Source organism: Mobula birostris, chromosome 12, assembly GCF_030028105.1.
Source record: "Mobula birostris isolate sMobBir1 chromosome 12, sMobBir1.hap1, whole genome shotgun sequence".
NCBI lineage: Eukaryota > Metazoa > Chordata > Chondrichthyes > Myliobatiformes > Myliobatidae > Mobula > Mobula birostris.
The window spans coordinates 65,774,998-65,792,308 of NC_092381.1; the positions used below are offsets into that span (position 1 = coordinate 65,774,998).

Sequence of the window (17,311 nt, forward strand, 5' to 3'; positions counted from 1 at the left end):
TGTTGATTAGCATTTGTGATAATGTAGTTATTACCATTTCTTTCTCAGGGGATCCGCCTGGTCATCAAATGCTTATGCTTCTGCACGATACAGAAGCCCATGGTATTACAGGAAAAAATACTAGCATAGATAGAAGATTGGCTGACTGACAGGGGCAAAGAGTGGGAATAAAGGGATCCTTTTCTAATTGACTGCCAGTGACTAGTGGTGTTCTGCAGTGGCCGCCTTTCACATTATATTTCAATGATTTGGATGGTGGAATTGATGGCTTTGTAGCCAAGTTTGAGGATGATATAAAGATAGATGGAGGGGCAGATAGTGTTGAAAGAAGCAAGATGTCTGCAGAAGGAGTTGGACAAAGTGGGAGAATGGGCAAAGAAGATGCAGATAGAATATAGTGCAGGGAAATGTAGAGTCATGCACTTTGGTAGAAAGACTAAAGGCATAGACTATTTTCTAAATGGGGAGAAAATTCAAAAAGCAAAAGGACTTGAGAGCCCTTATGCAAGATTCACTAAAGTTTAACTTGCAAGTGAGTCATTGCTAAGGAAGGTAAATGCAATGTTTAGCATTCGTCTTAAGAGGACTAGAATATAAAATAAATATTTTTAAAAATATAAAAATAATGTTGAGGCTTTATAGGGCAATGGTCAAACCGCACTTGGAGTATTATGAGCCCCTTAACTTAAAAAAAAGATGTACTGGAATTGGAGAGATTCCAGAGGAGGTTCATGAGAATGATTTTGGAAATCAAAGGATTAACATATGAGGTGCGTTTGATGGCTCTGAAGTTTAGAAGACTGAGGGGCTTTCTCATTGAAACATTTCAAGTATTGAAAGGCTTAAGAGTGGATGCAGAGAGGATGGGTACATGGATGGTAGGAATATGGAGGGCTATGGTGCTGGTTCAGGTTGTTGGGAGTAGGCAGTTTAGATGGTTTGGCATGGACTAGATGGACTGAAGGGCCTGTTTCTGTGCTGTACTTCCTGATGACTCTCTGACTCTATTTCTGATGTACATTTACAATGATTGTCATGTGGTCTTGGTTAGAAATATGAATGGAGTTGAATCTAAAATATTCTGTAGAACTAGAACCCCACAGTGAAGCATGCACACAGTAAAAAAAAAAGCTCTTAATTCAAAATTTCAGTAAGAGCTTCTTGGAATGAATAGATGGGCTCCTGGCCATTCTCAGGTTCTGTCTCTAAGAACGAGCGCAGTAAGTTTTTCAATTTTATATTTTGTGGTTGGAGAGAGGTAATAGTTGTCAATTTATTTTTTATAAAAATGAGGAGAATTCAGTTATGTTGCAGATTTTGGCCAGTTAATGGCAAGGCAAAGCAGGGGGTCTAAAACTGCAGAAAATGTGATGTGAGCAAGATGATGGACTGGCTTCAGGTATTGTTCAGCTCAGCCCTTCAGAATTTGGAAGATTAGAGGAGAGTTCATTTTAGGAGAGTACCTTTTAACAGAATTCCAAGCAACTTAAAGCTTGGCATAGCAGAGACCCCAGATCCACCTAAGCAAAGCTCTGACCTCTTTGATTTGATTGTGAATTTTGAAAGCCATTTTAAAAAAAACAGATGTGAGAGGTTAGTGAGAGATACAGATGATCAGTCTATTGAGATCCTGAGATCTTGGAAAACCCCTGATTCAATTACCTCTCTGTGCTGAGGCACCAGCTCTCAGCTAGACTGACAGCAAGTGAAAGAAGGCTGTAATCTTCCCCATCATGCAAAAACTAACAAAAGCAAATAGCAGGTGAGGTGCCATATGCTTGTCAACACCCAGTTATCTGTTGAAATTTGCATTTGTGTGCATTTCTGGCAAATAGTAAATTGGTTTTAGCTGTGATAGCTTCTTCAGGTGAGGCAATGATTGGTATCTGACTATAATTAAAAGAAAGTCAAAAATAAAGCAGAAAATAAATAAAGCCATAATCTCAGGATTACTGCCTGTGCCACGTGACAGTGAGTATAGGAATAGAATGATGTGGAGGATAAATGTGTGGCTAAGGGATTGGAGCAGGGGGCAGGGATTCAGATTTCTAGATCATTGGGACCTCTTTTGGGGCAGGTGTGACCTGTACAAAAAGGATGGATTGCTCTCGAATCCCAGGGGGACCAATATCCTGGCGGGGAGGGTTGCTAAGCCTACTGGGGAGAGTTTAAACTAAAATTGTTGGGGGGGTGGGAACCGAACTAAAGAGACTGGGGAAGAGGCGGTTGGCTCACAAATAGAGAAAGCTTGGAGACAGTGTGTGACAGAGGATAAGCGGGTGATAGAGAAGGGACACGCTCAGACCGATGGTTTGAGATGTGTCTATTTTAACGCAAGGAGAATTGTGAACAAAACAGATGAGCTTGGAGCGTGGATCAGTACTTGGAGATATGATGTGGTTACTACAGGTGCCGGGTTTTAGATGTTTCAGAAAGGACAGGGAGGGAGGCAAAAGAGGCGGGGGTGTGGCACTGTTGATCAGAGATAGTGTCATGGCTGCAGAAAAGGTGGACGTTCACGGAGGGATTATCTACGGAGTCTCTGTGGGTGGAGGTTAGGAACAGGAAGGGGTCAATAACTCTACTGGGTGTCTCTTATAGGCCACCCAATAGTAACAGGGATATTGAGGAGCAGATAGGGAAACAGATCCTGGAGAAGTGTAATAATAACAGAGTTGTCATGATGGGAGATTTTAATTTCCCAAATATAGATTGGCATCTCCCTAGAGCAAGGGGTTTAGATGGGGTGGAGTTTGTTAGGTGTGTTCAGGAAGACATAATATGTAGATAAGCCTACAAGAGGAGAGACTGTACTTGATTTGGTATTGGGAAATGGATCTGGTCAGGTGTCAGTTCTCTCAGTGGGAGAGCATTTTGAAGAAAGTGATCATAATTCTATCTCCTTTACAATAGCATTGGAGAGAGATAGGAACAGACAAGTTAGAAAAGCGTTTAATTGGAGAAGGGGAAATTATGAGGCTATCAGGCAGGAACTTGGAAGCTTAAATTGAGAACAGATATTCTCAGGGAAAAGTACGGGAGAAATGTGGCAAATGTTCAGGGTATATTTGTGTGGAGTTCTACATAGGTATGTTCCAATGAGACAGGGAAGTTATGGTGGGGTACAGGAACCGTGGTGTACAAAGGCTGTAGTAAATCTAGTCAAGAAGAAAAGAAAAGCTTACGAAAGATTCGAGAGCTAGGTAACGTTAGAGATCTAGAGGAATATAAGACTAACAGGAAGGAACTTAAGGAGGAAATTAGGAGAGCCAGAAGGGGCCATGAGAAGGCCTTGGCAGGTAGGATTAAGGAAAACCCCAAGGCATTCTACAAGTATGTGAAGAGCAAGAGGACAAGACGTGAAAGAATAGGACCTATCAAGTGTGATGGTGGGAAAGTGTGTATGGAACCAGAGGAAATAGCAGAGGTACTTAATGAATACTTTAGTATTCACTATGGAAAAGGATCTTAGTGATTGTAGTGATGACTTGCAGTGGACTGAAAAGCTTGTGCATGTATATATTAAGAAAGAGGATGTGCTGGAGCTTCTGGAAAGCATCAGGTTGGATAAGTTGCCAGGACTGGATGTAATGTACCCCTGGCTACTGTAAGAGGCGAGAGAGGAGATTGCTGAGCCTCTGGCGATGATCTTTGCATCATCAATGGGGACAGGAGAGGTTCTGGAGGATTGGAGGGTTGCGGATATTGTTCCCTTATTCAAGAAATGGAGTAGAGATAGCCCAGGAAATTATAGACCAGTGAGTCTTACCTCAGTGGTTGGTAAGTTGATGGAGAAGATCCTGAGAAGCAGGATTTATGAACATTTGGAGGGGTACAATATGATTAGGAATAGTCAGCATGGCTTTTTCAAGGGCAGGTTGTGACTTACGAGCCTGATTTAATTTTTTGAGGATGTGACTAAACACATTGATGAAGGTAGAGCAGTAGATGTAGTGTATATGGATTTCAGCAAGGCATTTGATAAGGTACCCCATGCAAGGCTTATTGAGAAAGTAAAGAGGCATGGGATCCAAGGGGACATTGCTTTGTGGATCCGGAACTGGCTTGTCCACAGAAGGCAAAGACTGACTGTAGACAGATCATATTCTGCATGGAGGTCAGTGACCAGTGGTGTGCCTCAGGGATCTGTTCTGGGACCCTTACTCTTCGTGATTTTTTATAAATGACCTGGATGAAGCAGTGGAGGGATGGGTTAGTAAGTCTGCTGATGATACAAAGGTTGGGGGTGTTGTGGATAGTGTAGAGGGCTGTCAGAGGTTACAGCAGGACATTGATAGGATGCAAAACTGGGCTGAGAAGTGGTAGATGGAGTTCAACCCAGATAAGCATGAAGTGGTTCATTTTGGCAGGTCAAATATGATGACAGAATATAGTATTAATGGTAAGACTCTTGGCAGTGTGGAGGATCAGAGGGATCTTGGGGTCCGAGTCCATAGGACGCTCAAAGCATCTGCGCAGGTTGACTCTGTTGTTAAGAAGGCATACGGTGTATTGGCCTTAATTAATCGTGGAATTGAGTTTAGGAGCCGAGAGTTAATGTTGCAGCTATATAGGACCCTAGTCAGACCCCACTTGGAGTACTGTGCTCAGTTCTGGTCACCTCACTACAGGAAGGATGTGGAAACCATAGAAAGGGTGCAGAGGAGATTTACAAGGATGTTGCCTGGACTGGGGAGCATGCCTTATGAAAATAGGTTGAGTGAACTTGGCCTTTTCTCCTTGGAGTGACAGAGGATGAGAGGTGACCTGATAGAGGTGTTTAAGATGGTGAGAGGCATTGATCATGTGGATAGTCAGAGGCTTTTTCCCAGGGCTGAAATGGCTGCCACAAGAGGACACAGGTTTAAGGTGCTTGGGAGTAGATACAGAGGAGATGTCGGGTAAGTTTTTTATGCAGAGAGTGGTGAGTGCATGGAATGGGCTGCCGGCAACGGTGGTGGAGGCGGATACAATAGGGTCTTTTAAGAGATTTTTGGATAGGTGCATGGAGCTTAGAAAAATAGAGGGCTATAGGTAAACCTAGTAACTTCTAAGGTAGGGACATATTCGGCACAACTTTGTGGGCCGAAGGGCCTGTATTGTGCCGTACGTTTTCTATGTTTCTAAAATATTTCACATTAAGTGGATCAGCTACCTGCTTGTTTGTTGACTTGAGAGTGTTATTAGATGTTAACTAGCACTTTTCCACAAAATAGGAAAGTTTAAAAAGGATTACAGAAAGGAAGTACGAACACTGATTTCTGTACTGACACAAATGCTGTCTTTTATGAAGGTGTTAAACGCGAGAGTGAGAAGGAAATGGAGGATGCAGACTTTGACATCTTCGATGATGCTGACACACCATATTCTACTTTCAACTTCCAATATACTAATAAGGCATTTACACAGCTCCATGACCTAATGGAATTCAACACACTCAACAATATCGAGGTATACTTGAAATTATACATTGGCTTTAATTGCTAATATTTGAAGTCACTGCTTGTATATGTGATTTCAATTTCTGAAGCATCTTTTTATACTTTAGATTTTACGAAGTTTTTTATAACCAGCAATAAAAGATGTTGGGTTTTTTGAATGAATTTTATAAATCTCAATTTGTTCCTCTGGTGTTTTGTAGGATTTCATAATTAAAATTTTTGTGATCTTTCAATGGGCGCATAGGTGGAATCATTAATGCCAGTCCTGACAGGAATGTAGGTTAGAGAAAATACTCAATAATCTATACATAGGTTAAATTAATTGAATTCATAGATGAATTTACATGTGAATGTACAAGATAATTAGATCCCAAATCAAAGTATTGTAGATGCTGAAAATCTGGATTAAAAAAATGCTGTGTATTTAGCAAGACAGTGAGTTTCTGTGGAGAGACCAAAAAGAACAGTTAAAGTATCAGAATGATGATTGTTCATAAGAAATAATCAGCTCTTTTGCAGACCCTACATATCATCATCATGGGAGCAATATTGAACAGGATATGTTGGTGAAAATTTATATCAAGTGTTGATGGGGGGCAGGAATCTAATAATATAGAAACATAGAAAACCTACAGCTGTGCCGAACATATCCTTACCTTAGAACTACCTAGGCTTACCCATAGCCCTCTATTTTTCTGAGCTCCATGTACCTATTCAGGAGTCTCTTAAAAAAACCCTATCGTATCCGCCTCCTCCACCGTCGCTGGCAGCCCATTCCACTCACTCACCACTCTCTGCGTAAAAAGTTAGATACTGAATCATATTCAGCTGCAGAAGCACGGCCTGATCCTGATCTTGGAAAGCTGGAAATCTACAAATACATCAAGAATGAAGTAACTGCTTTAAATATTCTTTTGTATCTATCAGTCAAAGAGTGGTTCTATCTTGGCATGTAGAGCAGCCTTAATATAAATGATACCAGCATGGCTGCTGAATTGGATCATCTCCAGCAGAGGTCTGCTTAAGTTGCGAAACTTCTAATCTAATTGAATAAAGTCCGCATATGCTAAATCTGAATTAAACATACAATTAATTTTAACCCTGGATTTCAGCTTTCTTTGTCTAAATCCAAATAATAGTGAATTTTATTTCTTCTCATCCTCCTTAGATTTCAGAGATTCTCTTTGCTTTTCCTCTTGGCTTCACTAATTTCCCTGAATGTCACCTCAACTTAAAACCTTTGCTAGACAGACTCAACGTCATTCATTTCTCTATTCATTTTGATACTGAAATCCCACCTTTTCATCTCCTTTGAAGTGCCCATTGCTCTCTTATCACTACTCTTAGTTGTGTCGCAACGAAGTGAATCAAAGCTTGATTTTCAAATGTCTCTCTTTTTGATCTACATGGTTCCAATCCTTGAAAATTTGCAGCTCCTTGTGTTCTTACTGTTAAATTATCCAAATCTTTGCATTGTTCCATTGCCTTCCACACTTCTTTACACTCACTAACACGATGTCTCTGCTTCAGGAACCCTCCTCAAATCAAAGTGCCTTTTTCACCTTGCTGTTGTAAGATCTCTTCTATGCCATCACTGCATAAAACTGGTCTACTCCTAGTTAAGCAACACACATCAAAGTTGTCCTGACGAAGGGTCTCGGCCTGAAACGTCGACTGAAACTCTTCCAATAGATGCTGCCTGGCCTGCTGCGTTTACCAGCAACTTTGATGTGTGTTGCTTGAATTTCCAGCATCTGCAGAATTCCTGTTGCTACTCCTAGTTAAGCTTTTTCTTTCACTTTGCATCCTCCTGGTTTTATCCTTTTATTTCCTTCTTTCAAAATCAATTTGTACATTCTTTCATCAACTGATTTTTTTTTTTTGAACCGTAAGTTCATTCAACCTAAAAATCTACAACCTGGCTGGTGTCCATCTTCATTTACTGCTCAATGAGGAACTTCAGAATGCTTTCTGTCCTTTTAGTTCCCAATTAAATGTTATCTACTGTTCCTCCACATACATTGAATTCTTGAGTATGATGTATTAAAAGAATATCAATTTGTACCCTTAATATATTGGAAAATACCCATTTTACTGTCTAATCAAAGAACTGGACTTCTGAATGCTAATTTGATTGGATACATTGAATTTCAATAGCTAGTCAGTCTTGCTTTGTCTGCGAACTGCTAACAGACTAAACTGCTTTTCCTTTTATTTGAATAGTTGATTAAGGATACCATAATCGAGAGTATCAAGTACAGACAACAGAACCCATCTCGCTGTTCCGTGTCTCTCAGCGATGTGGAATACAGAAGACTGAAAAAGTCACTTAGTTTTGATGGGCTCCAGGCCAGGCGGAAGCGACATGCTACAGACGAACAACAGAAGTAGAAGTTACAGTTATCTGTAAGGCAGGACTGAACAAACACCTGCAGTCAAATCTCATCTTCAGGATGCCAACCATGTTGTGCCTTGAAGTGCATTAAGGTCTTTCTGTAATCCTCCTACAGCATTAGGCAAAACAAAATAAAAACAAAACAAAGAGATCTTGTTTTAAAAGGGAGCAATGTTGTTGATGTTTGGCCACAGAATGAGGATCCACCTCAAAAACTGAAGATTTTTACTAAATGATTAGAAGTCATTCATTTTAATCCATTTCTTTGAACCCTGGGCTATCCAGTAACACAGATTAGAATTGATCAGAGAAGAAAATATGATGAATACAGCAAGGTGTTTTATCTACCCAGTATTGAAACACTGAAATTGATCTGTATTTCTGCTTCCGTCATTTAAGTGGCAATGGTCCCCTTTAATATCCAAACAGTATCTGGCTGGATCAACATGGATCCAGAACATTTCATTTTGTTTCTGTGCAATGCTGTGAGTGTCTTGATATTCCATTTTACATTGTTGAACCAAGTTGTCCAATCACTTACCAGCCTTGGAAAAGAACTCTATCTTGGATTTCCTTTTAGAATTTGCATGTAAACCCCTTTTCATAGAGGTCTTCTAATGTAAACTGATGACAGAATTCTTCTGTCAAAGTATTGGAGATTGTACTTAATTTTGCAAAATGTTGCAATTATCCGACTTTCTAATAATCTGTGGTTACAACGAAATGTGAGCCTATTTATTTAATACTACTTCCCTGCTTTTATTTTTCTCTTCCTCAGATTGTCAGCGGTCAGGGAACATCACGCCCAATGGTTCAAATCTGAAGTAGTTTTCCTTTCTTTCTACAACTTGCCTTGACCAGGTGTTTCATGCATTTCAGCCCATTGAGATTGAGTAAAATATGGTGTTCCTCAAATGCAATACATGGTCCTGCTGCTCAAAGATATTAACCACCAAGATCTCAGAAGGAATTTTTTTAGCCAAATTTCTGTCCACAAAACTAAACAGCTAGCTAATGCAGTTAAGTACAATTTCTAAGGACAGAGTGATACTTTATTGTTTCTTGGTGAAATTTCCATCTACCCACATAGTTGACAATGATTTAGTGATTTTAGATGTCTCTGTATGTCAGTAATTAGCTGGCATGTGTCTGTTCAAAAGTGGACATACTGTAGAAGAATTTAGATCCTTGGTAGGAGAGTGAAAGATCAGGAAGATCAAGCTAGAAGTTTATCCTGTCTCCAGAAAACATTTTTTTTTGAGGCAGTAGCTTAACTTTATGACTGGCCCTTAAAGGATCCTTAAACAATTGTAGAAGGTCGCTTCTTCTTAAAGTTATTCGACCTTTGTTGCCTAAGTGAAAGACATGTCACAGTAATGTATATCCTTAACAAAGCACTTATTAGACGATGGTTAGAATATAGTGTTCAGTTCTGGGCAAGTTCTCTTGTAGAGTTTTTAAGAGCATGGGGAGGAAATTGATCTACATGAGATGTTGTGATAAAAGAAAAATAAATTTGATGTAGACACAAGAGACTGCAGAAAGAATCATTCTATAGCAGAGATTCCGAACATTTTTCATGCCATGGACCCCTACCATTAACCGAGGGGTCAGTTGAGAACACCTGTTTTAAAGGAACTCCAAAAGACTGTTTATCCAGCAAATTACTTGCTATAGATTTGGAGGAGTTGTAACCTGTGTGGATAGAGGGGAAAAGCAGAAATAGATTTTGATGGCAGGAAATTCAACAGCTAGAGGACACAGATCTGACATGTTTGGAAAATGAACCAGAGATAACACAAAGAAATATCCTTTACATGGAGAGTCCAATTAGGAATGCACAGACTGAAGGCAGAGTGGAAGGAAATTTGGTTGGGAGCTTTAAAACAAAACTGAATAAACATTTGATGATATGCAGGACTGGAGAAGTAAGAGTAGGGAAGTGGAAATCATTGGATATCGCTACAGAATGTGTGATGTAATGAAAATACATTCCACTATATCTCTATCATTAACATTAGTCTCATTCCATATTGTCTCATATTACTGTGGATGAAATACAAGGAATTATTTTGGAGAGCTACTCTTGCATTTGCATAAGATGTATCCTATCCATGCCTACCTAAGGGAATTGAAGGACATCTCAAAATGGATGCAGCACATTTTTTACCCTCTTGGGGCATTGTTCTGTAAAATGTATTAGGATATTAATTGGAAATTTAGCCATTTTATTCTTCTGTATATCCTTGGATGTGGTGTGCTGTACTTATCTCAATGCAGGAAGAGTCACATTGTCCCATGCTGATGAACAGAAAATGTACCTTGAAGATATATTTCATCCAAATAATTTAAGTCTTGAGGACTGCTTACCAGGAAAAGTCATTCTGTAACATTTACATTCTATCATTTCATAATTTTACAAATAATCTTAATAAGCTAAATTTTATAAAGTACAGTTGTTCTTTACAAGTTTTGGATTCAGTGATACAGCTCCTTGAGTTTCGGTAGTGGAAATTTATAAGGATTTGATGCACTGTATTGAAGTGCTTTAAATTTCCATCTAATTCTTACACTATATCCTTTAGAATAGAATTATCATAACACATAAACCAATCTACTTTGTATACAAGTATCTCAAAAGTAATGTGTTATTAAGTTTAGTTTGTTGACAAAAGGAAAATATTTAGGCTTACTGTACCACTTCCTGTTCATGGAGATTTTCATCCTTGCTACCTGCCAAAACATACCACCTGTCATCAAAAACATAGGCATGCCTGCTTGAGATTGCCACCCAGCACTCTATATGGTAATGTCCAATATTTACGTGTGATATTCATAATCCCCAAGAACTGCAGAGCCATAATGTAGTCCAATATACTGCACAGTATCCCGAGCTGAATATCTTCAGGCAATTGCCCAAACTTTATGACTAAATGACTTATTCTTGATTACTCACTAGCAGATTGTTTTAGAAAATGCATAAAATTGTGATTGTTATTTCATTATCATGCCCAGTTAAGGGTATGCCAACTTTCGCTGATGTCGATGTACTGAGCAAAATCAAAAAGGCAGTATTTAAGCAGAAAATTTGTCATAACATTACTGATTAGCACAGCATCTATCAGTAACTTGAGAAGATGATGCAACAGAGATTATAAATATATTGATATGAGATTTATTGCGAAACTTATTTAATTTTATCCCATTATTTGATAATTCAAAATACTGTGCTTAATGTGGCTGGAAAGTTATTTTAGTTAAATGATGTATTAAGTTTTAACAAGTGTGACTACCTAAATACAAAAATTACAGTATGTTGTAGTTTCTTGTACTTATTCTAAATGGTGTTGCTATGGAAATTCTTTATATTTAACTTTTTTTTAAAAAAACACATTCATGTGGAATTATTTAATTAAGTAATTAATGCCATGTGCTAATTTTAATTTCTACTTTGGAACAAATTTTATGGAAGTTTCAAATGATTTGATAGTATACTATAGACTAGTTTGCATGTTGTAGTTTATTGAAACACTATTTTTGTTGGTATGCACTCATTACTGGTCACATCTCCACCCTAAGCTTTACTTACAACTTGCCTTGTTATTCTAACACCACCACTCTCCTCTGTCTAGCAGAACTGGTCCTCACCCTAAACAATTTTTTCTTTCTGCTCCTCCCACTTTCCACAAATGCAAGGTATAGTTAATGGCATCTGCATCGGCCTCTGCTAAGGCTACTTTTTTGTTGGCTATGGGGAACGGTCCATGTTCCAAGCCTATAGTGGTAATGTTTCCCAACTGTTTCCAATCTGCAAATACATTATTGGTGCTACTTCCTGCACCCATGCAGAGCTCTTCAATTTCCTCAACTTTGCCTCCAACTTCCACCCTGCCTTCAAATTTACTTGGTCCATCTCTGACACTTCTCTCTTCCATTTCTCAATCTCTCTGCCTCCATCTCTAGTGACAGACTGTATGCTGATATCTTTTATAAACCTACTGACACTCATGCAAGAATGCTATTCTTTTTCTCAGTTCCTCTGCCTCCACTGCATCTGTTGTTATGATGTGTTCTTGACATATTGGCCTTCTCAATATAGAAGTTGGAAATGTATTTCACATTATCCACCTTGAAGGTGAGGGAGAGGAAAGCAGTTTCAGCACATGGTCTATTATAGACAGAGTAGAAGAGTTCACTCGGTCACTAATGTTGGCAACAAAAATATAATGATTTCCTGATTTCTTACTGTGAGTTGTTAAAGGTGTTTAAGGCAGTTTTTCTAACTGAATAAACTGTGTTCCACTGAACTTTAAAAAAATTCCATTAAAATTAAGTCAAAATGTACAACTTATATAAATAAAAATTGATTGAGTAGTGGTTGTCATTAAATTATGATTGTTTTGAATTAATGTCCTGTCATTGGACTCAATGTCATTTTTATACATGTGAATTGTTATTTGACCATAAAATTAAACCTAATTTCTTCAAAATAAATCTTGCCTGTTTATTTTTTTTGGAACCACTGATTAATTCTCCTGTCCATTACTCAGTACTGACTGTGTACACTAAAACATTATTCCAGTTATCACTTTCTGGCTTTCTTCTAAGGCTCTTTGATGAAGAGAGCTTCTGTCCTGCCATGTGATATATATGGGCATGAGATTTATTACTACATCCAAAGGTAAGGCACTTCCAACTCCCCTCCATTGCATAGTTATGCCCCACTTGCCATACTAGCCTAGAAATTAGATTGAAAATAGGCTTATCTGAAACTGAAAATAAATTCTGACCATTTACAGGTCATAAATTGAGCTTCAGAAATTCATCTAACTAAATACTTCCATTTGGCACACATGCATGTGCAATTTCACACCTGCTCCAATGACAGTCTGGGAATGGCACCTTTTCTCAGTTGTGGTAATATACATTTGAGCAATGCTGGTTCAAACAATGATGCGTGTACGGGTATCACAAGCCAAGTGGACGTGCAGAGCACCACACACTCTAGAGCAAGATCATGCACGCTGAAGCAGGGAATGTCTATGGCTGGCTGTAGATTGCTGTAGCAGGTATTTAGACAGGCTGAAAAATACTCAATCAGCACAGACACTCCTCTCTGGAATGAGTGGATCCAGCCAGTAGTGGTTTCTGACTAGAATCGTCAACACAGAGATCACATGTGCCACAAGAAATATTGAGAGCTTTAAGTGTGGGGGGGTGGGGAGAAGCAGAGAAGATCCTGTCCCAACAATATCTATAGGGATACATGTTCTATCTCACAATCTCTAGGTCCCAATTAACAAAGGAAATCAAAACAATGCCACACAAAAAAAAATCCACTGGAGGAACTAAGTGAATCAGGCAGCATCAGCGAAGGGAGAGAAAACAGTGTCAGGTCAAGACCTTTTTTCAGTACTGGAAAGAAAGAAGCCAATACGAAAGGATGGGGAATGGATGTAGAGCAAAAGCAGGTGGATGATGGGTGAAATTAGATGGGCATTAGCAGAATTGTTCCCCTGCCTTACTAGTAGCAGTAAACTGAGTGATGTCTCAAGCCATAAGGTTAATGACTGGGGTGGTGTACATTTCTGCTATAGCCAATGGTACCTCGTGGATATTCACCATTTTTGAGCAGCTAGATGTGTTCCAGGTCTATCCTGTTTAGCATTGGTACTGAGAGTGAAGACTAGACTTTGTCTTCCTGTGGACTGAGCATTGATCATTTCATCCAATGCTGCAATGGACACATGAAGCTACCACAGGGTAGGGTGTTAAGGGATAACTGAGGAAGACCTTGGAAAAATTCCACCTTGTAAAGTACCAGTGCTTCCATCCAACTTCTGCACATATCTGGATAGTCAGTCAAGAGAAGTTTCATAACGATCCCTGGTGTCTTTCTATAAAATCCAGAAACTAAATTTTAACAAAGTACATCATCTTTGCTCAGATAAAATGCTTTCAATAGAATTATGTGACAGGTCTAATTTCTCATTCAAAATGGGTTGATTTTAAAATGTCCTTTACTTTGGAGAGCTGACTTTGTGATCTTCGTAAAAATGGAGCTTGGGCAGCAGTCAGACCACAGGCACTACTCTGAGTGTGCTGACAGGTCAATCAGCTATATCGTTTATCCTTTGACATTGCTTAATTGTCAGAAAGCATCAAAAAAGGAGCTGAGGATTATGTGCAAGGAAGAATAAATTGCTTAAGTGCAAGGAAATAAAAAGGGAGAGTGCGACTAATGGGATTGTTCCCTGATCAGCTGGCGTAGACTAAATAGACTAGTGTGTAATTGCAAAATAAAGATAATATTGGTGGGGATGAGTTTAAGTAGTTTTAATCCTTGTGTTGATTTAATATCTGCTACAGACCACCTCAGACTATAGAAGTTTTACTGTACCACCCAAGTACATTCTGTTTATCATGGACAGAAGATTTATAACCCAAAGCTGGATGCTACATAGAAATCAGGAGCTTTTAGAGGAAAATAATGTGTATGTGTGATTGTCTTGTGCACCAAATGGGTAACTGATTAAGGTGAATGAGTGATGGCTTAATAATCCTGTGGACCCACCTGCAAGGGATTCCTCCTGTACAATGCTTTTACTGGCTAAGAGGTCTTTCTGGACGTGACTGACTGCTGTGTGTTAATGGTGTAATGTAGTGTAAAAGATGTTCGTGAGTATCACCCTAGTTGATGCTCGGGTCTGGGCTCCTCAGAGAGGACTTCATTTAATGAATGTATCTTTAAAATCCAACTAGGCTCTCCATTTCTTCAGGCACTCACATTTCTGAGGACAATATTAATTAAGTTGAAAGAATGTTAACTCAGCGGAGGTGAGGGGGGAAGGGTGTTACTTTGGTACCTAGACCTGTTGCATTGAATGAAGGTCAAGGATAAAGATATTGGAGAAGACAAAAATGATTAGAATAATCCAGATCAACTTGATTCAAAGAAGATTGCATTTTAATACTGATTTTGACATTTTAATCTTTCTACCGTACCACTGCCCTGCCCCCATTATAAAAGAAAACATGGAAATGTCACAGAAGCAGAGAAAAACTACAGCACAATACAGGCCCTTCAGCCCACAATGCTGTGCCGAACATGTACTTACTTTAGAAATTACCTAAGGTTGCCCATAGCCCTCTATTTTTCTAAGCTCCATAGAACATAGAACATAGAATAGTACAGCACATTACAGGCCCTTCGGCCCATGATGTGCCGACCCTCAAACCCTGCCTCCCATATAACCCCCCACCTTAAATTCCTCCATATACCTGTCTAGTAGTCTCTTAAACTTCACTAGTGTATCTGCCTCCACCACTGACTCAGGCAGTGCATTCCACACACCAATCAGTCTCTGAGTAAAAAAACCTTCCTCTAATATCCCCCTTGAACTTCCCACCTCTTACCTTAAAGCCATGTCCTCTTGTATTGAGCAGTGGTGCCCTGGGGAAGGGGCACTAGCTACCCACTCTATCGATTCCTCTTATTATCTCATACACCTCTATCATGTCTCCTCTCATCCTCCTCCTCTCCAAAGAGTAAAGCCCTAGCTCCGCTAATCTCTGATCATAATGCATACTCTCTAAACCAGGCAGCATCCTGGTAAATCTCCTCTGTACCCTTTCCAATGCTTCCATATCCTTCATATATTGAGGCGACCAGAACTGGACACAGTACTCCAAGTGTGGCCTAACCTCAGTTCTATAGAGCTGCATCATTACATCGCGACTCTTAAACCCTATCCCTCAATTTATGAAAGCTAACACCCCATAAGCTTTCTTAACTACCCTACCCACCTGTGAGGCAACTTTCAGGGATCTGTGGACATGTACCCCAGATCTCTCTGCTCCTCCACACTACCAAGTATCCTACTATTTACTTTGTACTCTGGCTTGGAGTTTGTCCTTCCAAAGTGTACCACCTCACACTTCTCTGGGTTGAACTCCATCTGCCACTTCTCAGCCCACTTCTGCATCCTATCAATGTCTCTCTGCAATCTTCGACAATCCTCTACACTATCTACAACACCACTAACCTTTGTGTCGTCTGCAAACTTGCCAACCCACCCTTCTACCCCCACATCCAGGTCGTTAATAAATGTATCCATCCAGGAGTCCCCTAAAAGACTCTATTGTATCCGCCTCCACCACCATCACCGGCAGTCCATTCCATGCACTCACCACTCTCTGCATAAAAAACTTACCCTTGACATCTCCACTGTACCTACTTACAAGCACCTTAAAACTGTGCCCTCTCGTGATAGCCATTGCAGCCCTGGGGAAAAGCCTCTGACTATCTACACGATCGATGCCTGTCATTATCTTGAACACTTCTAACAGGTCACCTCTCATCCTCTGTCGCTCCAAGGAGAAAAGACCGAGTTCACTCAACCTATTCTTGTAAGGCATGCTCCCCAATCCAGGCAACATCCTTGTAAATCTCCTCTGCACCCTTTCTATGGTTTCCACATCCTTCCTGTAGTGAGGTGACCAGAACTGAGCACAGTACTCCAAGTGGGCTCTGACCAGGGTCCTATATAGCTGTAACATTATCTCTCGTCTCTTAAACTCAATCCCATGGTTGATGAAGGCCAATGCACCATACGCCGCCTTAACCACAGAGTCAACCTGCACAGCAGCTTTGAGTGTCCTGTGGACTCGGACCCCAAGATCCCAGTGATCCTCCACACTGCCAGGAGTCTTACCATTAATACTATGTTTTGCCAAAATGAACCACCTCACACATATCTGGGTTGAACTCCATCTGCCACTTCTCAGCTCAGTTTTGCAATATCGATGTCCCTCTGTAACCTCTGACAGCCCTCCACACTATCCACAATATCCCCAACCTTCGTGTCATCAGCAAATTTACTAACCCATCCCTCCACTTCCTCATCCAGGTCATTTAAAAAAAAATCACAAAGAGGAGGGGTCCCAGAACAGATCCCTGAGACACACTACTAGTCACCAACCTCCATGAAGAATATAACCCATCTACAACCACTCTTTGCCTTCTGTGGGCAAGCCAATTCTGGATCCACAAAGCAAGATCCCCTTGGATCCCATGCCTCCTTACTTTCTCGATAAGCCTTGCATGCAGTACCTTATCAAATAACTTGCTGAAATCCATATACACTACATCTACTGCTCTACCTTCATCAATGTGTTTAGTCACATTCTCAAAAAATTCAATCAGGCTCGTAAGGTACAACCTGCCTTTGACAAAGTCATGCTGACCGTTCCTAATCATATTATGCCTCTCCAAATGTTCATAAATCCTGCCTCTCAGGATCTTTTCCATCAAGTTACCAACCAGTAAAGTAAGACTCTCTGATCTATAATTTCCTGGGCTATCTCTACTCCCTTTCTTGAATAAGGGAACAACAACTACAACCCTCCAATCCTCCAGAACCTCCCCGTCCACATTGATGATGCAAAGATCACTGCCAGAGGCTCAGCAATCTCC

The 17,311-nt window shown here is 40.0% G+C and overlaps 1 protein-coding gene across 4 annotated transcripts in view; it reads left to right on the forward strand.

The window, feature by feature from the left end:
- Nucleotides 1-12,319, forward strand: part of LOC140205987 (cytosolic phospholipase A2-like) — a 190,187-nt gene extending 177,868 nt beyond the window's left edge. For all 4 annotated transcript variants that reach the window (XM_072273964.1, XM_072273962.1, XM_072273963.1 and 1 more), the window contains 2 exons: nucleotides 5,294-5,451; nucleotides 7,665-12,319. In XM_072273964.1, the coding sequence (XP_072130065.1) occupies nucleotides 5,294-5,451; nucleotides 7,665-7,832 (326 nt within the window). In that variant the 3' untranslated portion in view covers nucleotides 7,833-12,319. The remainder of the gene's footprint in view (nucleotides 1-5,293; nucleotides 5,452-7,664) is intronic.
- The last annotated feature ends 4,992 nt before the right edge of the window (nucleotides 12,320-17,311 follow it).